Consider the following 26,734-nt stretch of genomic DNA (forward strand, 5'->3'; position numbering starts at 1 on the left):
GCTGCCAGAGATCATGGACAGCCAGCCTGTGTCTGTCCTCAGCAAGGGCCTGGGATTTCGCCCTGCGGATGCTGCTGTGGGACTGCTGCAACAGCAACTGCTGCTCTCTCGCAGCTTCAAGGCTAGGCATTTCTTTTGCCATCTGATGGTGGTCCTCTTAGTTTTCTAGCTGTTTACGTGCTTATATGCCCACACTAATATATAATAAGCACATACATAAACTAATTTATACATATACACACTTATATGGATATATCATTCAGAAATAACTGTAGGGTCTCTCTATTTTTAAATTTTTATTTTTTAATGTGCACATTTTGCATTCTGATCTTGATTTAAATTATTTGGTATCCACTCTGAAAGATGACTTGAAAAAATCCCACATGGTTTCACTAGCAGTTTCATGTGATAACCTTACACTTCTCCTTTGCCCCTCCCCACCTCCACCTACTTGAAAGAGCAATTTCCATGGGCACTTTCCCTTAGGCACGTTTAGCTACTTGTCTTCCAGCCTGGCCTCTAAGTGGGCAGAAGCAGTGGAAATGAATGGAGAGTAGGTAAGTTAACACCGAGTCCTCAATAATTACATAGACTTCAGAGACTGCTTGAAGATGAACCCTGGTTCATGAATATCACTTCTTAAATTCTTTTTTAGCCATTTGTCTTTCTCTTTCTTACTAAATCTGTGTTCTTCCCCAGATGTTTTTTCCCCTACACATTCTCAAAAAGTACTTCTGTTTTTAAAAATAACTGATACAATACCTCTTGGGAAAATGATCAAGAGACCAAGAAAGCTGAAAATTGCTGGAGGTGCCTGGAGTGTGCTTGGCTGCAGCTTCTCTGCAGTTCTCGGTACCTGGACGCTGAAATAATAGCACAGGAACTCTCTTCTGACTACAGGAAGCTGACTGGAGGTGTCTTTTCCTGTGCCTTGAACATGAGGTACCCAAGGGAAGGCCATGTAGCCCAGAAACTAATGGAATGGAAGGCAGAAACACAAAATGGTTTGGTCAGCCTTTATTTTTCATAGTTTTTACAAATCTGAAAAACAGACACTAGTGTTTTTAAGTATGCACTTTCCATCATGATCTCTTTGCTCTTTTAAGATGTTTTCTTTTAAGATGCATTCTCCTAGTTTCCCAAAATGCATAATTAGTTTCTAAAAAAGGAAACAGAACCCCATTTGTTTATCAAAGGGGCTAGAACAAGCTCCCAAAGAGCCATTCTTGAATAAATAAATACAGATGCTAAGTGCAATTAAGAAAGGAAAAAGACTGAATATTTATCTTCTTACCCAAGAGACTGATCATTCTCTAACCCTTTATGCTTTCTTGCACAGCTCTGCAGACGCACTTTTGTACAGAAGAACAATAGTATAGCTCCCTCACAGACACTTTAATCTGCAGTACCAGTAATATATGTCACGATGTTTCCATGCCTTGGAAGGCCTACAAGCAGGGTAAATTTAACTGTAAGACTCTGCCATTTCCTTTCTCTTGAATTAGCAAAATGTACTCACATCTGATGAATGAGGTCAGTGACACAGAAGGTGAAAGTGAGCAGGAGATCTCAAGGAATTGGTGAGACACATGTTCCCAGCATCCCCAATATCTACATGTTTTAGTCCTCTCCAGTAGTACCAGAGGTGTATTCTCTTTCTCCTTGGAATGCTTTATGTACTAGGCAAACACTTGCTTATAAATTCAATGCCATTTACAGTTTTCTTTTTTACTGGGATTCACCTAACCAAATGTGTCAGGACATCTGTCCATAAAGCAGACAACAACTTGTGAACTCTTTATGCTACTCTCCATTTGCAAAGAAATAGTTAGTGGCGGGGAGACGGTCATCTGATCCATCTCAAGATGAGAGGAATCATACTCCACAAATCCTGTATTTCCTTCTACCAACTTTAAAAATCAAGAAAGCTGACTTAAGATATTCAAACTGGAGGTATTTTTACATCTAGAGTTGTAACACACACATCAGTGTCATCAAAGTAAATTTAGCACGTTTGCATTTGGTCAGATGAATTTGATCCTTCAAGCCCCCTGGTGTCCTGTGGAACCAGGATGCAAAAAGTGGCAGGCAGCAGCATGTAGAGGACCTCACGTCTCTGCGACCTTGTTTGTCTCCACCTTACTTCTTGTCAGTTTAATGAAGGTCTGAATAAGAGAAAGGCACATATGACCACAGGTTAAGGTTTGATGTACTTTGTACTATACCAGAGCACAGCAAATTTTGCCTAATCCAATCCATGGTGTGCTCGTGTGGTGTAGTGCCCAAGAAATTCCCATCTGGGTACTGACTACATTATAGGAGAAACCTATAGTTTCATTAAATAGCAAATATTTTGTCTGGCGATGTGATGCAGGAATGTCAGCTTCATTGTGTGCAAGAGAAAGCAGTCTGTTTCTTGTGGATCACCAAGGGGCTTACAGGCCATGTAATGGGAAGAGGCATGTCAGATTTATTCTGGGGGATTAATTTAGGTCTGTGGGCTGTGGGTTCTCCATCCCTTTGACAGAAATCACCTTCAGAGAATCTCTGAAAAAAAAAGATGTCCTAATCTGGAATCATGCTTCTTCAGTTTCTCCAAATTTACCAAAAAAAAAAAAAAAGGAAAGGAAAGGAGGAAAGGAAAGAAAAAAGCAATTGCTAATTATTCTTTCAGTTTAAAAAAAAAAAATCCTGTAATTAGCAAAATATATATATATTCAAAAAAACACCACAAACTGTTGACTTCTTCTTTCCTTTTTCCTTTTTCTTTCTTTTGTGTTTTGTCCTTGTTGATGTTAAAAGGTAGGTAGAAAAGGGGAAACAAAAATAAAATCTTTTTAACTATCCTTAAGAAATTTACCTGCTACCATTCTTTTTTTAAGGCTTCTAAATAGCCATTTACTTTTAAAATTATCATTATTATTTTAATATATTTCACAGTATCACAGAATTAGAGAAGAGCTGAGGTAGGAAGAGACCTCTGGAGATCATCTAAGTCTACCTCCCTGGCTCAAGCAGGGTCACTCAGAGCAGATTGGCCAGGACAATGTCCAGTAACATTTTGACAATTTCCAAGGCTGAAAACTCTGCAAACCATCTGGACAACATGTTCTTCTGCTTGATCCCTCTCACTCTAAAAAATAAAAATTAATTTAAAAAACTTACATTTAAATGAAATTTATTGTATTTCAGCTTGTACCCATTGCCTCTTGTACGTTCACTGTGTGCCGTTGACAAGAGAAGAGCCTGGCTCCATCTTCTTTACTGCCCCATCAGGTGCTTACACCCACAGGTATGATCCCCCCCCCCAAGCCTTCTCTCCTGCAGGCTGCACAGTTGTGGCTCTCACAGGTTCTCCTCGTGCTGGTGGGAGGGGAATGACCAGCTTTGTCCATCAGCAGCTCTCACCACACACCTGGACTTCTGTCAGCATTGGAAACGTGGTGCCAGGCAGATTTGTGCACATCAGCACCCCTTCGGAGTTACCTAGAGAACAGCCAACACCATAACGGCTGACTTGAGAGTCATGCACATACTCGCTGATTTCAGAAAAAGGTTACTTGCATAATAACACCTTTAAATGAAGTGACACGCTTTAAAGCTGCCACTTTAGTCACTTTCCTTTGTCTCAGAAGCTGCTGTGAAGCTGAAAGGAGGGCAAGTACACCTCCATTATATGCCACTTTTCCTTCTTGATTTGAAGCTCTAAGGCACCATGATAACTAAACATCCTTTTTTCCTCACAAACTAGAGCTAGTCTCTGCACTGGTTCACAGTAGTCTACCTCAGAGTAGGAGATAAAAGTAGCTAAGCAGGAGTTCACTGTGATTCCCTTATTTAATACAAACCCAAGCTTCCCCATAAATTGCAGTGTCCGAAGGTGACCGAGCTTCTCCTCCACAGAGCATCTCCCCTGGGGCTGGTCTCAGGGCTGAGTCCTTTGTTCAGGTTAGTGTGCTGAGCAAAGAAACCACAACCCAACCCAACTAGTGCATTGGCTAGCTAAAGAGCTAGGGCCACAATCTCAGCAGCCCACACAGCTGCCTGTGCTGGCAGGATTTCAGCGTGAGCCTCTGTGATCCGATTGTGCCCATAAAGCTAAGACTGCAGCAGAACCTGGTTCTCTGTCAGTTTACAAAACGGTTCCTAATCTCAGTTGTATAGATTACAGTTAATGTGGCATTGTGGTGAAAATATCGTAACTGGCAAAATTAATTATTGCAAACCAAGTGATTTTTCCTAAAGTAGTAGCACCAAAGTCAAGAAGTAGCAACTGTTTGCAATGCCAAACATGCAACTTGTTGGAAAAGAGCAATGCAGTTGCTCTTTCTAGTGCAGTGGTTTCAACTGGCTTTCCTTTTCCCTGAATTCCAGCCTGCAGTTCTCCAAAAGCCTAACTTGAAATGCTTTCTAACCCGACATTGATTTATTCAAGGAATTGACTACATGCGCAATCAAGTAACCCTGAAGTGATTAATTGGAATGTGTTTAGTTCATTGATCTGTTATTATATGATATGCTAACTTCTGAAGCTAATGAAGGAGAGTGGCACGTTAACTCTTTTCATCTGGAAAAAAAAAAAAAGAATGGATACTCTGGCTTCAGAATATTTATTTTCTAACAAATCTGTGTGGAAGTCCATTTGTTTTTTTCCTAGTATTGCCAAACCTAAGTGTTTACGCATCAAGTTCTTAGTCTTGAAAATTCTTGACATTTTAAAATAGTAAGTATATTGGGTTATTTTTTAATATCTAAGCCTTTAGCCTATCTTTGGACTTCAGTTTGAATTTTGACAATGCAGATTAAAAGAAAACTCATGTCTCAAGTAAATCTGAGACTGCCATATTAACATGTTGTTCTGGATATTGGGAAGATTCCAACATGACTGAGGAAGATGTCTTCCCTTGGGAAGAGGACGGGTTTCTGGAGAGCCTATGTCCGTTTGATGTTATAATTTGACAAAAAGACTCGAAGGTATAATTCAGTTAGCATGAAAGGACACTGTGACACAGATGACTGAATATCAGACAAGATCAGCTACTGCAAAAAGTCAAGTCTTTGCCCAGAGAGAAGTGCCAGAGAGGTAACACAAATGTGTAATACTGCAGGGAAAGGAAAGCTGCTGAAACAAAGCCTGGTATCTCTTGAAGAGACAGTAGTGCCTATATCCTGCATTTCATTCAACCTGCAATCGGCGTAACATTGTGCCTGAGAGAGAGGAGAGAAAAACAAACAAAACAAAACAAAGAAAAAAGCAACAATTTCCTTCTGTGCTTTAGACTATAAATCGATTAAATTTACTTTCAACACAGAATAAGCATCATTCCACAGCAACGTAATCTGAAAAATAAATGTCCATCACTGCTACTGAACTGAGCTCCTGTGGTATGAAAAAGCAGAATAGGAATGGGCAAAAAGATCCCATGGTTAATGGTACAGAGATTGGATTGGATTGGATTGGAAGAAACTCCCTGGGCAGAACCGCAGCTCCCATGGTGTAGGCTGACACCCAGTCAGCCTGCTGCAGGTACACTTGCTCAAACAAACCACACAATGGAAATGGAGTTCAGAGGACTTTCTCTCACACATCAGTCCCCCTAGATCAGCCAGCAGCATCAGACATGCCAGAGGAAGGCACAAACTTACGACAAAATAAGAGAAGTTGCTTAAAATGCACCCACTAATTCATATATTCTATTATTCACCTTCAAGTGCAAACATGAAAGAGGAAGCCTTTCCATACTCAGCCAATATCATCATCCTACAACTTTTTTTAGCCTACAACTGCAGATGATTGCCTGCCCATGAACGTGTTCACCTTTCTAGTTCTATCAGTGGATTTAAGTGGAGATATTATCACTCCTTCAAACAGCAACTTTTAGATGTGAACTTATAGGTAAAGTCAGGCCGCATCTTGAAGTGCGTGACATCTCTCCAACAGAAATCCTCAATATGACGGCCGTGTGTTTACGCAATGAACTAAAGACAGTTTAGACAACATATCACTGAAGTGATTAGTGATCCTTGAATATTTTCAGCAATCTTTTCAGGCCTTACAGAGATTAATATTTTGCTTGCTTTTCTTATCATTGTGCATGTCAGCAGATGTTTTCATTGTGCTGTCCACAGTGACAGAGAGGGCTTTTTCCAGAGTGGCAGCAGCAGGAACACAGAAGAATAGGGGGAAGACAGTATAAACTAATACTGGAAGATGATAACATCAACAGAAGGGAATGAATGGTTTGAGTTTTATTCAACTCAGAATCAGTTTCCACATTAAAAATGCAGCAAATTTGTACAACATCTCAAAGGACGTAATATAACATGAGAAGAATAATTTTAATTTGTAGGTACTGTTAATTCTTACTATCTCATTAATAACAATCGGAACTTTTTTTTTTAGAGAATTAGAAATCAATTTGAAAAGTAATTACTTCATTAAATTTGGTGATTGTGTGCTATAGCCATCTCAATCTTCATTAAAATGAATGACAAGCAACTTTTCTCATTCTTTATGCTATGTGAATTTAAAAAGTGCAACTTTCCTATTTAATCTTAAAACAAGGTTGAAGACTTATGGTACACATTCCTAAAGCAAATGGGTAGAGGATTTAGGAAATTAGAAAGGTATGCCTGTACTGTAGCCACAGAAACGAACACTAAGTTATATATCTGCTGACTTTAATGAAACACGGGAAGGAGATCCTTTACCCTAACAATATCCTCCCATACAGAGACATAGCTCTTTTCTAGGGCTTCCACACCACTTTCCACCTGAACATGGGGGGGGAGGGGGGGAGAAGGGGGAGGAGAAACATGATGACAAAAACCAACCAAACAAAAAAAAATCCTTACAAATAATCTCTTTTAAATTTTGAGGAGGTAAAAGTTTTAAATTTTGTGTCTGGCTAATTAAACTGCAAAGGTGATAGACTTGTTCAGGATAAATGAGCATGGTAAGGAAAAAGCTATCTGCTGAAACCCACTTCAAAACTTTAGCCAGCTTTTGTTTGTGCAAATATAAATTTATTTGCAGATAACTGCACAGGCTTTGTAGTGTTGTTTTTATTAGGATTCACATATGCAGTCCCACATGATGACCAGAATTCTTAACAGACTTCTTCTATGATCCCCATAATCATCCTCACTGGTTGCATGACAAAGTGTACATCTGCCATCAGATGAAATGATTTGGAGGCTTCAGCTGAGAAGGCTTGGAGAGACTTACCTGGGCATGATAACCTTTCTGTCACTTCTGGTCCCACACAGTACCAGCCGAGGCATTGTAGGTCAGGCCAAATCCCGTAGCAACAGCAGAATTTTCTGAGCTGTTGATGTCTGTGTCATGGTAGTAATGGGAAGACACCACAGGTCCAATGACACCATGAGACCAGGAGGAGGTTCTGGGTCCTGTGCTCAAGAAGGGACAGGGAAGGGTGGGACAGATTGTGTCATATTTAGGAGTGGAGACGATATAGGAAGGCAGATTCCGCATCACTCAGACTGGTAGAAAACTCACAGGGTAGGGTCTGAAAGGTCTCCAACATTACGCTCAAGGAGGGATGGTCTAACAGCACTTTCCTTAGGATATAGAAACAACAACAACAAAAACACTATGCAATTATACACTCAGAACATCAGACTTACTTAAAATAGGCTTTAAAAATATGCAGATGTTTTCACAAAATAAGGTTAGCTAGCTACAGGCCTCACTAAATGTCCCCCTTTCAGTTACCCAGCCACAGTCCTCTAATAAATCCTCCTATTCAATTTGAGGAGCTTCAGGCTGTTTTCACTCTGGCTTGCATACAAGCAGCATGGAGTCAAACATGCTTATTTGTGTATTTTTCCTACTCTCTCTTTTTGCATTTCTGTGGGCTCCTAATGCATGCTGACTTATTTTTTTTTCCCCACACTTGTCTTACCTGTCTTACATCTTGAGTGATGAAAGGGTGAGAGAGAAAGGAAAGTTGTCAGAAATCAGTAAATTGGGATCTATAAAAGTGAGGTGGTTAAATATTCAACATAAGAAGTTGCTGCAGCACCTGAAAAGACTGAGAAACAGCAGCAAAATTAATCTGTTTCATAATTCCTTGAGCTTGCTAACAGAAGTGTGCAAAATAGCAAAAAAATGATTTAGTCTGAATGCAAGTCATTTCTGATGTCCCACTAGTAGGTTGGGCCATACATCCTCCAGTTGCCCCAGCATGGTGAAGCCATGACTGAGGTCTTGGCAGAGTCCCAAACACATTTACTGCTTCTATTCATGCCCCAAACTTTTGCCTTTTGCTGCAGCAGAAGGGGACAGAGATGTGGCTCAGCAACATGGAGCACAGAGGCAGAAATGGGACTTGGTGTGGTAAGAGAACAGGGTAAGGGACGTATAATGCAATCTCTACAATGATTTGCCATATACCTGAGGAAAATTAATGTCTTTTTTTCTCCTGTTTCACTTTGCCTGTCCTTTTGTCCTTCAATCTGTATTTAGCTTTCACTTAGTCCTTCTGTATAGCTCTTGGTTTTAAAGACTTTAATCATTCTCACTCATCTGTAGACTTTCTACAATTAGTCCACACCTTTCTTGAAGTGTAATATCAAAAAAAACAACAACAACAAAAAAAAAAAAAACTAGATATAGTCTTCCAGTTGGTATTTTGCCAGTAAACAGCACAGGAGTTATTTTTACATGTTTTATTTTTATTTCAACCAAGTATCACTAGCTGAAATAATTTCATCTAACTTCATGTTGTAGCTATCTAGCTATCTACATCTGACCTGTGTGTCCTTAACTTCCTGTGGAGTAAATGTCCTGATTTCAGGGTGTGACTCATACAAGTACCTTACCTATATATCATCCTTTAGGTGAGTTGAGCAGTACCTCAGAATTGCCTGTTTATATTAGTTCATCACATAGAGATCACAGGCTGATCAGCTAAAATGTAGGCACTCGCCTACAGTGTGCATGACTGCTTTCAGCCAGATAGATGCCATCCTTCATCTACCGTCTATTTTGTACTTTTGGATGCTAGAGAACACCGGATTGGAAACAATTACTTGGATCATTGAGTCCTGTCCCCTGCAGACATGGACAACTGGGCTATATATATATAATTCAGAAGCAACTTCACAGACTAATGTACATTGCAAGTCACAGAACACTTCCAAATACTCATTCAACCAATAGTGAAAGACCCAAATCTCAACTGTAATGTGACTCAGGAAAAGAGGAAGGATGAGGAATCCTATATTCCTGGGAAAGCACGTTAATAAAACTACCCTGAATGTCTGTAAGAAGCTGACCAGACAATCCACTACACAGGAGAGCCAACGTTTGCTAATAGACTGATAGAGAATTGAAATTCCCTGCCAAGCCCAAATCTGTTATATATTTTAATCTTGCTTGAACACAGCACACTAATCAGATACTTGAGGTAAGTTCATGGCCCACGTGGCACCCTCTGCCATTAGTACAGCTGATGTGCCAGGGTCTGGTAAGCCTTGCATCCTGAGACTACAAACTGTATGTCACTGGATTAAATAAATAAATAAATAAATAAATATTCCTAGTCTATCACTACATTTGACCTCTCCTGAAACAGTGCACCACATGGGCATATGCACAATTGTAGCGAGTGCAGCACTACTGTGTGGTTGTACTTGCTGTCTTCTGTCACTGTAACAAGGAATCAAGTGTAGTGCTTGAACACTGCAGATCATTTGGATTGGCTAAGTTAATAAGGAAGTTCAGTCCTGTGCTTATTCAGATATAGACACAACCCTTGGCTTTCTAGGCACGTTAGAGTGCAGTATACTTTTTTTTTTTTTGCCTGCAATAAGTTGCAGGTTAATATTAAATACAAAATGCTAACAGAGAAGCAATGTATTAGCATTTTTTGGATGAAAAGATGACATTTTATATACCCTTAAGGAAAAATATTGTTTGCTCCCTGGAGCTACCCTGACCAATTTAATTTCCCACATCAGTACACATCATGAAGTCAAACGTTCTCACTTCATCTTTCAATCTACGGTTAACACTCAGAGTATTGGATTTATTTTTCTTCTTGTATGTGTTTTCAGTATGTTGGTTGCTTTAGACCTTCTCTTTCATGGATATTCATGCAGTTGCCATTACTGGCTTAATTTAATTTTGTTTCTGCATTTCATCAAAACAGAACCACACACACAGATCTGCAGTGGCAAGAGAAAGCCAAAGTGGTAGACATTGCATGGTAGTGGTACGGAGTTGTAACATTTCGGTAAATCAACACATACAGAAAAAAAAAGAAAAAAAAAAAAAAAAGTGAATGTATTCTCATTCTCTAGAATTCTTCATGAACTTTCAGGATGAGTTAAAAGTTACAATTTTCAAACCATCACTACTACAAGCATATCCATCCATACTGCTTGAAATCAAAGAAAGATTCAAATTTAGAGATGTGAAAACTAAACACTGGCTGCAAAAATGTAGCCTTCCCACCTCTAAGTGAAAATCAAATCACTTTGACAGGTCTCAAAGTTTGAAACTTTGTGCATGTAATCCTTAGGAATGATGAAAGGCTCAGATGAACCTGCCTTATAGATCCAGGGATGTCAGAAAGCTTAACCTGAGCCTGTTTCAACACTGTTTTTAAAACAGTACAGAGTGTAGTTTTTGTGAACGTTCATGAACTCACAGATAGCATCTCTCTTTCTGCTAACATGTCCATAATTGTGATAGCCAAAAAGTATGAATTTACATCAGATTTAACGTTTCTCTCTGTTGAGATCAATTATTAGAAAATGGAAATTGTAAAATAGCAAAAATATCTTCTAATAAGTTAGAAATGCTGAAAGGATCATCATCATAAAGCATTTCCAAAATTGTGTACAATTGAAGTTACTTTCACATTGTTGCTACAATGAATACCTTAGGAAAGCTGGAAATGATGTGCTTTGAGTCTTTATATCATGTGCCAGGCTTCCAACCTAATTTGGCCCAAGCACATTTTTCACTAATACTTACATGTTTGCTCCTTTGAAAGGAAAATCTGGCTTGGCTTTCTATATTAGCACATTCTTTTATTCCTAAACCATGCCTTACTACGTAATTTCTGTCATTAAAAGGCATTAAAATCTCCATTCTAGAAAATACATAGGAGACATTTTAAACAGTAGCATTTTTCCACTTACTTCAAATATAGAAGGAAAAGCGGGAAAAAAAGCAGTATGTGGTACTGGGGGAGAGCATGAGAGCAAAAACCTGAGAGATGAGGCATATGAAACTGGCTAGCTGCCTAGCTTCCTGATGTTCTTTGTTAGGTGCTTGCTGAGACTTACTTGAATTTCAAATTGTTTTCTAAGCTGGTGAATGGCAGGTGCTTCCTAACCAGATCATAATGAGTACAGAGGCTCAGTTCCATGGAGTCATTTCTCCCTGCTTTTGGCTGTCTTTTGAACTTGTGGAGACAAAGCAGTGGATCTGGAAATTGGAAATTTTATTTGAAAACCCACATACACAACGCAATTTTGTAACTCTCCGTACATAGAGGGCTAACAAAAGAAAGCAGGATGTTATTAATTTCACATGCTGTGGGACATATTGCGATGTATTTTGGGATATGTATATTAGATCTGATACCAGACTATGTGTCAAAAATATCAAAACCAAACCTTCACTGCTATTTTTACTTACCTATAGAGGTTCTTGTTACATGCACTTCATTAGCACAGTAGATGGAAATGCTAAATACAGAATGCCAAGTGACAACACTCTAGACTCTTTCTTCCAACTTCTTCCAATGTTCATCTTCTTTCTGAGGCTCAATCACAGAACATGAGAAATTAAAAGGTCATCACTCAAAGATACCTTTTTCCTTGTCCTTCTCAAGCCATATCTTACTGTCACGGTTTTAGCATTTGTTTAAGGACTTCATGAAATTAAGTCTTTGCCTGGACTTACCACTCTGAAGGGTGAGCAGTGAATCAGCCTGTGCCAGAAAAATGTACAGTCTACTGAAAAATCGCCATTTGCTATCCAAAGAGAGAATGTTAACATTGCAACAAAGTGAAGTGAGATTGAATACGGTAGCTGGCAGTAGGGGAAAAAGATGAGATAGAACATAAAGACCATGCTTAAACTGTACAACCTGCAAGGAGTCTCAGCTCCAGAACTAAAATCAGTGTTCTCACTCAGCAGAAGACCTGCCTCTTCCCCTCCACCACAGTTGACTGTGAACCACAGCTGACTAGGTCCCCAGTCAGGAAGATCAGAGGACTACCAGAGGTTAAAAAGAATACCTCTTTACCTTAGTAGAGTCAGTATTTTAAATCTTCTCTTACCCATTCCTACCCAAATATGAGAGGGGAACTGAGTAACACAAACCACATAAGTAAAACCTTTGCACTTTTATCTCCTGAAAATAGAAAGAAGTAATATTTTGCCATTTAAAATATTTTATACAAGTAAAATTTTGTTGAATAAAGAAAGAAACTTATTTAAATAAACTTACAATAGATGTAACTACAACAACAAAACTCAAAAGGAACCCCTATTTACAAAAAGCATCAGACTAACTCCCATCTTGTGCATTTCAGAGTTATTTCATTGATTTCAGGGAATGTTGATTTACTGCAGTTGAGGATCTCATCCAATATTAACAAATTCCACTTTAAATGAATTGTCATAGAGACTGCAGTATTTTAAACGTTGGTGTTTTTTTTGGGGTGGTAGTGGTGAACTGACTGCATAGCCTATTGAGTGGGGGATTTATGTATTCTCATTACTGAGGAGTTATCTGGAAAACTTTATTGACGTATTTGTGTTAGATGATGCATAATTATCAGTGGCTAAAAATGACTGAAAAATTACCATGAAAAAGTCAATGAAAATTGTGATGGAAAAGTGTTTCTGTATTTTGCCCAACTCTAAATGTGATATAAAAGCCATTCCCTTAGGGCAGGCGGAGAGATTAGCTATTTTGATAGCTTTTATCACAATTTTAAAGCCACAGAAAAAAAAAAAATATATATATATATTGTATTGGAGGCACCAAGAGGACAGAGTTAGGAAAGGTCTTTATTTGTTCTGCCAGATACAGCAATGTCATTGTCACAAGAAGGACATAGGTTATGTGATAAAATTTATTTTGTTACTCGTGGATGAGCTTTCATTTGGAAATCCTGGCTTTGTGTACCCTGTCTGTGCTCCCATTTCAAAAGAGAGCGGTGATATGTGTGCATCCCCCTGATTGGGGAAAAGGCTGGCTAAGATACGTTTTGACAGTGATTTTCAGTCTTTAAGTCTAGTTTGTCTTCTGTCACCTTCTTTGGAGAGAGAAGTCAAATATCTCCCTGAACCTCAAAAAGTTTGTTCACCATCACACAGCAAGATCTATTTCCTTGGGCTGTTGAGCAAAGAGTCCGTGATGAATGTAGTGGAAAAGCATGGTTTTCTTTTGCTTTACTTTGTTATATATCTGGCAGTACCTCAAAGAATAGGTGTATTTTGTTGTTCAGACTAGCAGAGATTGAAATAAAACTATGTTTGGAAGGGGAGTGAACAAGGGAAGAGTGACCTCGTGAATGGTTTCTAGAAGATTGTTTCCTGTTTACAGGCCACTGGGAAAAAATATGACTAGTGTCTGTCATCCAGACACTGATCATTTCTTAAGCTTCCGGATACATCAGTTTTATAGGTATGTCAGCTGCCTGTATCACCTAGCTGTCCATCACCTTCTGCTATCTTTTCTCCTTCTAGTTTCATAATCCTTTAAAACACTCTTCATTAGTCAGCCGTTCTTTCATATTAAAATTCTGTAGCAGAAACATTGCTTACATTTCCCTGTTAAAACACAAATAATTTAAACTATTTCCTGCAGGGGAAGTGACTGAGAAGATGCGTTTTGCATCATGGTGGTTTTTGTTGTTGTTTTTTCTTCTGGGCACGAGACAATGCAGATTCAGTAAACATATCAAACCATGTGCAATGAGAATGATTCCAGTGCTTTCGGTTCATTAGTCTCACAGTGTGAACCTTAATAAAAATGAATTTGACTAGATAAGATGCAATTAGAGCAATTGGAGTTACAGATCGTGTACACATACATGTTTATAAAAAGGGAGACTATTTTAAAAATGTGTTTGGAGAAATGACAGAAAATAATGCATGGCCAGAGTACATGTCGATGACTGCAGTTCTTAGTTTACAGAAAATGAACTTTTAATCACTAGGCCCAGTGCCCACTTCTCTAATTATAATAAATTTTTGATAATCCACCTTTAAGAACCATGATCCAAGCAAGGTTTATCCTCCATGTGTAGGCACAGAAGTAGCACATTCATCTCAGAGGGAGCATTCAACCACGTTAAATGTATGCACACAGTATATAAGCTGATGAAATGGTGTCAAAAGCCTTGTTTAATTGTGTAAACCTGGCTTCTTTACACATTATGGATAACAATTATGTAATGGTCTCAATGGCACTTGGCACTGTGGCTTGGGTCATACAGCTGTGCCATGCTGCATATATATATATATAATTGAGAGGTAAAAAGGATCCAAACACCAGACCACATGAAAACAGATGAAATTACCCTGTCAGATATGCATAACAGAGATCCCACCCTTGACCAAGATACCACTTTCACCTCTCCCCCAGTCACCCCACCTGACATCTGCACTGTAATGGAAGGAATGGATCAGCCTTTCAACATCCTGCAGAGCCAGGTACACAAGTCCCACATACTTTGTTAGATTTTATTTGTACTCAACTGCAACACTGTGTAGTGCCTGAAACACACCACATGTGACATCGTGGGATCCAATCTATTATGAATCCTTATTACCAATAAAACACCACAGACCTACTGGCTAATGTTGCTTAGGGAACTTGTCTAAATCACCATGCAGTCTGTTCTCAGCTTCATTGCCATCTTGTTTTCTCTATTCTACCTTCTCACATTTAGTTAAGTTAGTCTGAAACTATAAAAGGCCTCACTGTTAAGCTAAGATTAAAGATACTGTGCTTCAAAAATTATACACTTTCGGTTATCTACTTCTGTATCTCTATCTAGTCATTGATGTTGCAAGTACAATAGAAAACCTTCACACTACTGTGCAGCCACATTTCCCATATTCACTACATGTGGAGGTTATTTTGCATGGCAAAATGTCCTTTCAGTGTTTTGCAATTTCTTTGTCTCTGCCTGTCTCTTCTGCTTTAAGCCACTATCTTAAAAAGATATTAAACTGCTGCTAGCAACTAATTTCAATACAGAAGAAATGCCTGATTGGTGCCTTCTGTGAGAACTTGATAGTGCTGTTGATTAGAAACTGACTGTGAGTAAAAGTAAAACAGTTCTCTTTTGATTGTTCCTAAAAGGAAGGGAAAAGAAAACACCAACCATAAATACTGGAAAGTGAACTCAGAGGAACTGATCACTTCAAACATAAAATGTCTGAGACAGCTTTCAAGTGGAAAAAGTGTAGTTTCTTCTACTTCAAAATAGCATTAAAATTAGTTGACTGAGTAACCTTCACTAGAACAGGAAGGTATGTGGGGTACCATATCTCTACCAACCAGAAGACTTACGCATATTTGATAAAATCACTGCACAGAGAAAAGCTGTTCGCAGTTCACACTTAACTCGCTGAAGGTCCTATCTCAGGAATTGAAATTTTGAGAATGATAGAGAACAGGTTAGAAATAGCATCTAATTACAAACACATACGCCATCATAGCATTTCAGTTTGAAGACAGTAAGAATGTCTGAGAACCAAAGCATTGTTTTGCTGTTTAAGAAGCTCCCTTCCCATGGTAAAGTCTATTCTTTCACTAGGCAGAATACCCAGCTTAACCCAGCAAAATTAAAGTAATACACGCTTTAAGTTGTACAACATGTTTCAGACACAGAAGACAAAGCAGTATTAGATTTAGACTTTGTGAATGACCTGGAATGTAAGTTAAAAGTAATTTAGATGATAAATGCTACAGTTGCTCAACACTCAGTATTACCAGTAATCACTTTAAAAATCACTCTGCTTTCTCTGAACAGTTTTCCAAGTAGTGGTATTTACTTCTTCCCATAATTCAACATCCTCTGGGAGATGGTGTCTTTACAGAAAGGAGTGATTAGCAGCAATACTGCTAAAACAGGCTCGAAGTTCTGGAGGAGGGAGTAGCTAAGAAAACTGAGCTTGTGTGAAATGGGGATCATACACACAGTAAAACAGAGGCTAAAGCAAGTATCTGTTAAATGTGGACTAACGTACAAAATGTGTTTTTGTTGTTTTGTTTTGATTTTTTTGTATTCTGAGGCTTGTCAACAAGTAAGCTAAAAAGACAGGACAATAAACATGTAAACATCTGTCACTCTTTGCAGAAAATATTTAGCATCCTCTGAATTTCAAAAGGTTAGCCTCTTAACCCTCTGTTTATAGAGAGAGATGGGTGAACGTTCTCACTCACTGAAATGTGACTATTTCAAAGACAATGACATTTTCCCCAATTCATGTTTGACGTCTCTAGACTGCAGCTAAATTGCAAGTATTTGCTTGAACTTGCTGTTCCACAGTGGGTCTCTCAGCTGTGGCAGATCATATACCCTGGTGTTGCCTTGCAACTGGTGCAGGCTGCCCAGTCCTGCTATCATGCAGATACACCTGTCAGCTGGAAGCTCCCAGTTAGCAGTTTTGGGAGCCTTGTATTTAGCTTGTGTTCCTCTCTGTTTACAGAAACTCATTTTGGAGCCTTCAGCCAGCAAAGGAGTGAGGCCAGTGCCTTACACACAGCTTAGGAGAGAAGAGGGAGGAGCAGAATTGACCCTTACCTCAGGATTACAGCTGCCCAGGTTTCTGCTCTTCTTTAGTAGACCAGCTCTCTGTTCTTTTCCCTCTCTTCTCTCAAAACTTTGATTTCCATTAGCTCCCAAAAAGCTGCCTGGAAGCCAACAAGCAGAGAAGGCCCAGGTGGACATAAGTGGGAGGCCAAAGAGCTCGCCCAGCTGTAAGCAGGGCAGGCAGCTTGTACAGCTGCCCATAAAGGGCTAAAAATAGCAAAGATACAGGATGTTTGAGTGTTACTGCACATTGTGCCCAAAAGTCTTCCAAATTCTGTCAGTGGTCTGTTCATCAGGTGAAGGAAAAACACTTCTAGAAGCTTTGTTGCTTCACATTTGTGCAAAGCTTTACTGTGGGGCTGTAATCTGTATTTAGATATAGGTGATGGAGACCTGAACTGCCAACAGGGAATTGGGATGTGTTTGGCTTGGTATACAAAAGCATGCACATAAATGTAAAGCATTTAAATGTAAAGCTGAGCATGTAAACTGAGCAACACCACACCCATACGACAATCTAGAGACTTTGGTTCCTAATAACAGTCTGGAACTGTACATTTTATTTCTTTTTCTTAACTTACAAGTCACTCATCTCAGGCAGCTTAGCATTTTTTTTTTTATTTTATTTTATTTGGTTTTGCTTTCTGCTTTACCCCTTATTCAGCTCCTGACTGTTTCGCTAGGTCAGTGATTTCACAATTTATTTTCTAGTGAGAAAGCATAGATTCACAAGTATGGGCCAGAAATGAATGAGACAGAAATAATATGACAGCTATTGATATGCTTTTCACTGAGAGAAACCTTTAAGAGGAGACATACAGACAGGAAGACAATAAGCACAAGGCCCCCATACTTCTTGGAAGGGCATGCAGGAAAATGTTCTTACATAATAAGCTAGTGAGACTCTCCAGCAAAACTAAAAGAGAAAAACACTCCCAGTCAAACACGAACAAAGCAATAACTTCCCAGTGTCATCTGGCAACAACAAGCCTATTCAGAGATCATTTTAAAACGGTATTACCTGTTCAGTACACAGAAAATGATGATGGTAATATTCTCTGTTGTGCTCACTGATGGTTACTGTGATGAGGATTCAACTGTGAGGTAGCTTTTAAAAAGCTTACCAAGCTAACCATATCCTTTCCCCTCAGTTTGCTCACCTTTAGGAAATTCTTTTTTCCCCAAAATCTTTGCTCACCTTAATTCAATCTTTCTTGCATCAGACACTGAACAGGGTGGAGCTCTTCTATCCAGCTGATGTGAAGACAATCAGATCTGAAGACATCTCAGCTGGATTTGGGTCAGGCCACTGGCACCTGGGGAACTGTTACCCTTTTTCTGTCTTGAGAGAACAGTTAAAATATGCTCAAATTTTATTTTGATGTGGCATTATTTAATAGCAGATGGTCTTTACTCAGTAGCCCATGTTTAAGGAAGAAATGGGTACTCTGCATGTGTACCCATGCAACACAACACGGTACTAATTTGTCGTGGGCTGAAACACATAGAGACGAATTCTGAGATCTGTTGGATTTGCTGGAGCAACAATCCGTGGAGTATCTTGGCCTTGTTCCTCCTTTGCACCTACTGCATTGAAGGAGACACAGTAAAATCCCTGTCCCTACTATAGTCAATGCATAACGAACAGAAGGAAAACAAAAGTGACTTCATGTTTGCTTTTGGTAAAATCATTTTTGCTGTCAGTCCTCTGGGGCAAAGACAGTTCCTCTTCTATTTAGTCATGTAATTTAGTCTGTTCTAACTTTTACCATCTACACATGATTTCTCAGAGAAATCAGTATGACTTCACTATGGGACCCTAACTTTTTTTATTATTATTTTTTTTAAAGGTATGATGTCACATTAATCCAAAGTGTGTCTTCAATAATTGGTGGCCTTGCACTAAGGATGAATTTGGCCAACAGCATTTTTGGAAAGCTGCAAGTGCTGATTGTACTGCATACAGAAGGCCCATCTCTGCACAGAAAGAAGAAAAACAATAGAAAGCTATAGATTTTCTATCCTTTTTCAGACTTAAGTGGCATAACACAGTGCAATTTCCCACATTTATTTTGTTAGGATGTCTTGTCTGGTTTCTCCTAGGGACTGAACGAAGACTGAATGTAGATCTTTTATTTTGAATGACTGACAGAATGTAAGGTTAGACAAGTCTATTTAGAGACAGTCATAGCCCCAGCATAAGGGATCTCAGAAAATACACAGACTTTGTAGTGGTGCATACCTCTGTTTCCCTTGAGTACCATCCTATTCCAGTCACTGCTGACAGAATAAAGAACTATCAAAATAACAAGGTTCAAAATAAACCTCTGGAAATTCTTACAAAGCATGAAAGTACCATGCTTCAAAATCTTAGATTGAGGTAAGTACAATATGTGCACAGTGAAATGTTTGTAGAAAAAATATAAAAGAAAGCAAACCCCAGCATTAAAAAGAAGAAAGCTGTAAGGAACACTTTGAATGAACATACAGGGAAATGTGACACTGAGGTAGGACAAATACCCTGAGGTTTTTGCCTCAGATAATTATTTCCTTAACTCAGGAAATGGCCCCAAAACTTTATAATTAGGTTTTTCAGGTCACGTACAAGCTTCCAAAATACTTATGCAATGGATTCCCAGTCCTGACTGGAACCTCTTTGCATAATTCAGAGGAAAAAAAAAAAAAGTGACAGATACCATTGCCTAGTACAGAGATATTGAACTATTTTGAATCTTTAAAATGTTTTTACTATGCATTAACAAAGTAACTATAATCTAATAACTACAGTGAGCTTCACCTCGTTTACAGTGGCATATATAAAACCAATGTTCCCCAGGAAAGATGGGACAGAAATGAAATAGCTGTGCCTGAGTACAACTATAAATGACAACAACACTTTCAGGAATGAAGGTGGCAGACAGGGAACAGTCAAAATCTCATAGGAGCAAGAACAGTGAGGCATGCTTAACATTTGCTACCCAAGTCTCTCTTCAAGGACAGGTTTTGGCAGTCTCAGAGATTAAAAGGTGGTGGGAAAGAAAGTGGTGGGTAGAAGGGTCTTACCCAAGTAGATATATTTATTCCAAGCCAACCTTTTGCCTGGAGGTAAGGCGAAGAAGAAAAACAGTTAGAATTGATCCAGCTCAGTCAGAGGCACGTAAAAGGTAATGCAACTTTTCCAGAATTAATATTTAATTAGTTTTAAGGGAACATGAATCTTGTGCTTAAAAATTTCATATGCACCACCTGCTAAAAATAGAAAAAAAGATCTCAGTATGGAAGTTCTTCCTCATCGATTTCACTCTGAACCAAAAACATTTTGTGCTGATGACTCTAAGTTTATCCAGATCGCTGAGCCACCATTTCAGACAATTTCTAGTATGTCAGTTGAACTTAGCTGATATCCAAGACCTTTAGTTTTGCTCCCAAAATTTCTTGTCAGCCTTTAGGCCAATATAGATCAATATACCACGTCTACAGTTTACGTATGCAGTAATATATACACCCAGGAACTTCAAATACTTTTTCTTTTGCTCGGTCCTTTAACACTGTGTTGATCTAATGTTATTTTAACTGGAAAATTATAATTCCCCTTTTTCCTCAAAGACTATTCCATTACTGAAGAGACGTGTATAATATATATCCTTACATTACCTAATACATATTGAACAAAAATTATGTTTTCTTAAATATTGAATCTTAAGTGATATCCACAGAAACATACACAGCTTTTTCTTTTTTGGAGTAATTGATTTAACTGGAGTAGAAAAGCAGAATATACACGATAGTTCTAAGCACACAGTAATAGTAGATGAAACACTAGTAAATACTTACAATATTTGACACTTAGAAGTGGGAATTACATATGTTCTGAATTCTTTTATTTATGCATCAGAAGAAAATGAAGGAAAAACAGTAGATGAAGGAATTAGTTTTACCCAATGTCCTACTAATATGGAAAATGTGTAATAAAATAAAATAAAATCTGGAAAATATCTCCCTTTTACTACATTATAAAGGGAAATTTTAAAACCAAATTTAAGAAAGGGAAATTAAAATGAGCAATGTCTGTTACAAGAGTTCATTTAGCTTCATATCCTAGATTTACCCAGTACTTCATCAGTATTCGCTCTTCCATATAGGTTCTTCAGTGAACTCATCACTGCAGTGGATGTCTGATAGCGAACTGTCAGTCTTTGAATCAAATCTGCACAGTCTGTTTCAGACAGAAAGGCAAAAATCATGTTATCACTGGATTAAAAACCCTAGCTGGCAGACATTTGACTCATTACCTGCAGGGAATTTTTAATGAATATTGAGAATTAATGTTCTTAGGGCTGGGCTTAAATTGTAGTGCAGCCTTTCCAGTGGATAAATACAAGTAAACCTCCCTGCCCAACTTGCCTTTGCCCAGAAAGTTGGAGAAATGTTTTAGAAAAGGATAAAAAAAACCTCTGAAATATATTGAAAAGAATTTGAGATCCTCAAAAAATCATAGGGTTTAAATACATGGAGGAACAAGAACACAGAGAGGTACTTATTATTAATTCATGTCATCACTTCTATAAAAACAAAGAAGATGCATTGCTATATAGAAGCTAATTCATATTATCATATAATCATAGTATCATAGTATCATTTAGGTTGGAAAAGACCTCTAATACCATCAAGTCCAACCATTAACCTAGTACTGCCAAGTCTACCACTAAACCATGTCCCTAAGCACCACATGAGGTAGATACTTAAAAATTGGAAGGACTGATCATTTCCAAACTCTGTTTTTGTACTAGGATCATTAATGAATATTTCCCCCCCCCCCCCCCCCCCCCCCCCCCCAGTGTATCATGCTTTTCAAGGAGTTTTAAAGATTTAATGTTTTTGACCTATCCTGGGTTCTGTCAAAAAATAATAAGATGAGGTAATTCATATAATTCAAGTAGTAAAAAGCGCATATAACCAATTAGCAGTACAAGATTATATTTCTGAACTTCAGAAAACTGTTGTTAAAGTAAAGACAGGAGCATGGTGTTGTGGGCTTGTACAAAGATGTCTTTTGAAATAAGATTTGATGTTGTTAAGCTTCAGGCAGTGCTTGTTTTCTATATAAATCAGATTATTTTAGCAATCGGCACCTACAACCACTGAGACTGCTCAAAATAGAGATTATGTTCATTTGAATAAAAGCACTAAGAATCAAATTAAGCTCTTCTACTTCATGCATTCACTATGGAAGTCATTTGATCTGAATATCTGGAATACTCCATTGTCTGGCCTCTTGTGAAGTCATTTGTGACTTTTTAAATTGGGAACTAAGACTTAAGCATTGAGTTCTGTTTTGGTAGCATCTCATTTTACACAGGTCCTCACACTTTCACAAAAAGAATACTGAAAGATTTAGTCCACAGGTTATCAGTCTGTGCACTTATTAAATAGAATGCACTTGACAGCAAGTAAGTAGGTATCAGCAAAGAATTTTCTGTCTCCATTGTAAACTGTGCTATCAAGACATATCCTACTGTATTAATCCTGCATGAAAATCTAAACTCAGTTACATCTCTGCAGTGCAGCTTTAACACATCCAAAATGTGGCTCTCCTATATCCTGTCTTAGAATATCATACATAATCTTGTGCTGCACAATGAGTCTGTCCGCTGACATAGGTTAGCTTTTCTGAATGGTAAGCAGCAGGACTGTTTGTGGTGCTGGGAATCTAAGCAAATGTTAGTTACACAGAATTGTGTTAATAATGAAAATCACTGAGCATAATCTATATTTTCATGTAGGCTTTTATGCAATCATTATCTTAATTGTATCAAAATAGCAAGTGTTTTTTCCATACTTGTGAGAGGGGAGGAGATCTCATTTAGCAACCAGGACTTGTCACATCATTCAAGACAATAGAATCCTAAATGAGATATATTTTAAAACATTCTCATGGATCAATTTATAAATTAATTTAATTCAGCAGTTGTCTTTCCTAAAACACTGTCAAAAGACTTCATTGTTTACGTAACTACTGACTCAGTAACTAGTGCCTCACCAAATAGCACATGCAAGTCCATCCACTTCAGTGACATGCATGAACTAGGCTCCACAGAATTGTGATACGGAATGGCTTACCATGGATTCTCTCATTGCACTGTCTTAAAAGGTTTCCATAAAAACAGATTGTTTGACTCCTTTTTGGAAATCTGACATCTAGAGTATGAGGTGAACAAGCTGTAAATAGAATGTGAATTGGTCTTATTTCCATATCGTAATGTTTATTAGAATAGACTCATTATTAGGCAGGGATGCTAATGCATAAGTTCCACTTGTCCAACAGTCTGTGTCTGTCAACGTGGACATGACATTGGTTTGGGGGTGGTACTCTTCAAAGACTTAGTAACATTCAGAGCAGTTGGCGTGTTAATAAATTACCTTACTGTTACATGATTATTAAAAACATTGAAAACAATCCAAACCAAACCCAAACAAGCTACATTAGAAGAGTACACAATGAAAAGACCAATTTTAGGCACTTTGACTCTAAAACACTTTGGTCTTACTCATGCTTTTTATTCCTGTAGGTAACTTGTATTACAATATGGGCTGCTTGACGGGCTATTAATATGCGTGTGTTTATAGAACTCCAGTGAGTATCAGTCATTATTGACACCATCTGTTTACTTCAAGGCTAACATTTTCAATCTGTTCTGGTTAAAAGTAAATGCAGAAGAGGCATTCAAGCAGCTCTGGTGGATACAAGAAATTTTACCTGCATATGAAAATTTTTCTTTTTGCACCTTTTCTTATACATTGTACAAACATCCAAGGTTCCCGTGCACTAAAAGGTAAAATAGCTTCTCAAAGAAGAAATGAAACAGAAGGGTCTATTAATTTTTGGCACAGAGAGAGCATGTTTGACTTCCTATAATCAAAGGTGTCACGCTTGCTAGAATAAAAATATATATTGTGATGTCCCACTAAGCAGACAGTTGTGTTTTCTTCATAAGAAATAAGAAATTAGATTTCATGGAAAATGAAACTTTAATACAAAATGTGATCTATATTTCCATAGCATGTTAATTATTAGCTGATAGATTTTATGAGGAAGTACACGTGTGAGTAGCTTATTTAAAGAAGGAAAGGAAAGAGTACAAGGAATTAGCCAATTATGATATATGATTATACTCAGCTTAATGTTGCATGCTACTGACCGTTCTATGATACGCGAGCAATAATTACCTGAACTGCTTTGAATCATTTACCGTCTATAATTTATAGCTTGAGCTTTATGAAACTTACAAAGTTAGAAAAAAATAGACTGTAATTGGAAGCACAGAAGAGTTTTCAGTGGTTCCTTTGTTAGAATCACTGAATATCCTGGTCAGGAAGGGATCACAAGGATCATTGAGTCCAACTCCTGGCTTCACACAGGACCACCCCAAAATCAAACCCTGTATCTGAGCACATTGTTCAAACGCTTCCTGAACTCCATGAGGCTCGGTGAAATAATCACTGCCCTGGGGAGCCTGTCCCAGTGCCCGACCACCCTCTGGGTGCAGAGCCTTTCCCTAACACCCAGCCTGACCCTCCCCTGTCCCAGCCCCATGCCATCCCCTCGGGTCCTGTCGCTGTCCCCAGAGAGCAGAGCTCAGCGCCTGCCCCTCCGCTCCCCTCGTGAGGGAGCTGCAGGCCGCCATGAGGCCTCCCCTCAGCCGCCTCTTCTCCGGGCTGAACAAACCAAGGGACTTCAGCTGCTCCTCATACATCTTGCCCTCTATGCACTTTGCCATCCTTGTAGCCCTCCTTTAGACACTCTCTAATAGTTTTATATCTTTCTTATATTGTAGCTCCCAAAACTGCACACAGCATTCGAGGTGAGGCCTCACCAGCGCAGAGCAGAGTGGGACAGTCTCTTCCCTCACCAGCTAGCAGTGCTGTGCCTGATGCACCCCAGGGTAGGGCTGGCCCTTCTGGCTGCCAAGGCACACTGCTGGCTCATATTCGACTTGCTGCCAAACAGAACCCCCAGATTCCTTTTTGTGGGGCTGCTCTCCAGCCTCTGGTCCCCCAGTCTGTACATATAGCCAGGGTTGCCCCACCCCAGGTGCAGGACCCAGCACTTGTTCTTGTTAAACTTCATACAGTTGGTGATTGCCCAGCCCTCTCATCTGTCAACAAGGCCTCTCCTCCCTCAAGAGTCGATGGCTCCTCCCAAGTTAGTGTCAACTGCAAACATAGTATACCTTCAAGTCCTACATCCAAGTCATTTATGAAAACATTAAAAAGAACTAGCCTTAAAATGGAGCCCTGGGGAACCGCACTGACTGGCCACCAGCCTGATGTAATCCCATTTACTATAACCCTTGACTCATCAGCCAATTGTTCACCCATCACATTATACATTTATCTAGCTATATGATGGACATTTTGTCCAGAAGGATACTTTGAGAAACAGTATAGAAAGCTTTGCTGAAAAACAAAAATATTACATCTACTGGCTTGCATTGGTCAACTACGTGGGTAACCTTGTCATAAAAGGAAATTAATGTTGTTAAAAAGGATTTCCCCTTGTGAACCCATGTTGGCTGTGACCAATGACTGCATTGTATTTCAGGTGTTTTTCAATAACTCACAGAATAATCTTCTCCATAATTTTACCACGCACTGAAGTGAGACTGACGGGCCTGTAATTGCCAGGTTCTTCTTTCTTGCCCTTCTTCAAAACTGGGACATTTGCCAGCTTCTAGTTGACTGAGACCTGTCCAGATTCCCAAGACCATTGAAAAATAATTGAGAGAGATCTTGCGACAACATCAGCCAGCTCTTTGAGTACCCTGGGATGAATCTGATCAGGCCCCATAGACTTACATGCATCCAGCTGGAGCAGCAAATCCTGGACAAATTCTGGGTTGTCTGGCTGTTCATCATTACCTCAGTCACAGTCCTCCAACTCAGGGCTCTGAGGTCCCAGGGCCCATCATTGGCGTTGAAGGTAGAGGCGAAGAAGGCATTAAATGTCACTGCTTTGTCTACATCCCTGTTACATTATGTAAAGAAGAATAAATGAACGGGAGCATGTGTTTGCCAAAATGAGATTGAGTTCTTCATTTCCTCTGCATTCCTGAATTTTATTTTGTTTTTCACATAATTCCAAATGGCAGAAATTCCATTTGTAAGCTGACAAATAGTTAATGAATGCACATGCTTTATTTCCTGTTTTCTTTATAATGGTGTCACTGAAATGTCTCAGAAAAAGGACTGTAAGTTGCAGAGTGCTGGATGATAAACATACCCTGTTCAGATGGGTCAGGAGGATGATCTGTCTTTTAAATTGCAGTGTAGAATAAAGACATGCAGGATTGAATAAGCATTGAAAGCATTTTGGACACAGTAGCACACAGCTTTATACAAGATAATTTTCTTGATAACAAAGTACATATGATTTTGGACACCAGAGTTCAGCTCCCAGCTTGATCAATCACTTAATCAATCTGCTGTGCACACCAAAGTGACTTGATGACACTCTGACCAGCAGGTTTCAGAGAGCTGCTAAGTATTCAGTGTTCACTAAGCACTCTAGAAAACAGTTTTCAAAGGAGAATTATTTGTTGAGCAAGCTTATCATTAACATTTATCTCTTTTTTTTTTTTTTTAATCTTCCTTAGGTCACATTATTTTTGCTTATATTTTCCTAACTGTCTATGCTATTAATTAGATCCTTCAGCAGACAGCCATCCATTTTCGCCCTTTTTTTTCCACTCCTTTCTTATTTAGCAGATATTTCTTAAAATGTATATTGTACTCTACAGTACTGCAGATGTCACTTTGTTAATGTTATATGTTTGGTATTCCTAAGTGGATTTATCTGTTCTTTTGGATGTTTGACCAGACAAAAGCCATTTACAATAAAAAGAGGTAACCTTTTTAC

The 26,734-nt window shown here is 38.7% G+C and overlaps 1 protein-coding gene and 1 long non-coding RNA gene across 8 annotated transcripts in view; one reads left to right on the plus strand and one right to left on the minus strand.

Annotated features, from left to right (window-relative positions):
- The window catches only part of LOC310885779, a 60,153-nt gene extending 53,654 nt beyond the window's left edge, over positions 1-6,499 (plus strand). The window contains exons 6-7 of the long non-coding RNA XR_014574972.1: positions 3,193-3,292; positions 4,874-6,499. This is a non-coding gene — a long non-coding RNA (uncharacterized lncRNA). The remainder of the gene's footprint in view (positions 1-3,192; positions 3,293-4,873) is intronic.
- LOC310885740 (uncharacterized protein) overlaps positions 1-26,734 on the minus strand; it is a 257,063-nt gene that overhangs the window by 7,404 nt on the left and 222,925 nt on the right. The window contains exons 9-16 of one of the 7 annotated variants that reach the window (XM_083809442.1): positions 22,939-25,843; positions 20,927-21,034; positions 19,882-19,917; positions 18,017-18,405; positions 11,675-16,919; positions 7,520-7,581; positions 7,229-7,410; positions 763-3,486 (exon numbers count right to left, since the gene is read on the minus strand). In XM_083809442.1, the coding sequence (XP_083665568.1) occupies positions 18,299-18,405; positions 19,882-19,917; positions 20,927-21,034; positions 22,939-23,071 (384 nt within the window). In that variant the 5' untranslated portion in view covers positions 23,072-25,843 and the 3' untranslated portion in view covers positions 763-3,486; positions 7,229-7,410; positions 7,520-7,581; positions 11,675-16,919; positions 18,017-18,298. Of the gene's footprint in view, positions 1-762; positions 3,487-7,228; positions 16,920-17,839; positions 21,035-22,938; positions 25,844-26,734 lie in introns of all 7 variants that reach the window. The other 6 variants (XM_083809443.1, XM_083809444.1, XR_014574953.1 and 3 more) reach the window with 6 other exon arrangements.

The sequence above is a fragment of the Anser anser genome (assembly GCF_964211835.1).
Source record: "Anser anser genome assembly, chromosome: 1".
NCBI lineage: Eukaryota > Metazoa > Chordata > Aves > Anseriformes > Anatidae > Anser > Anser anser.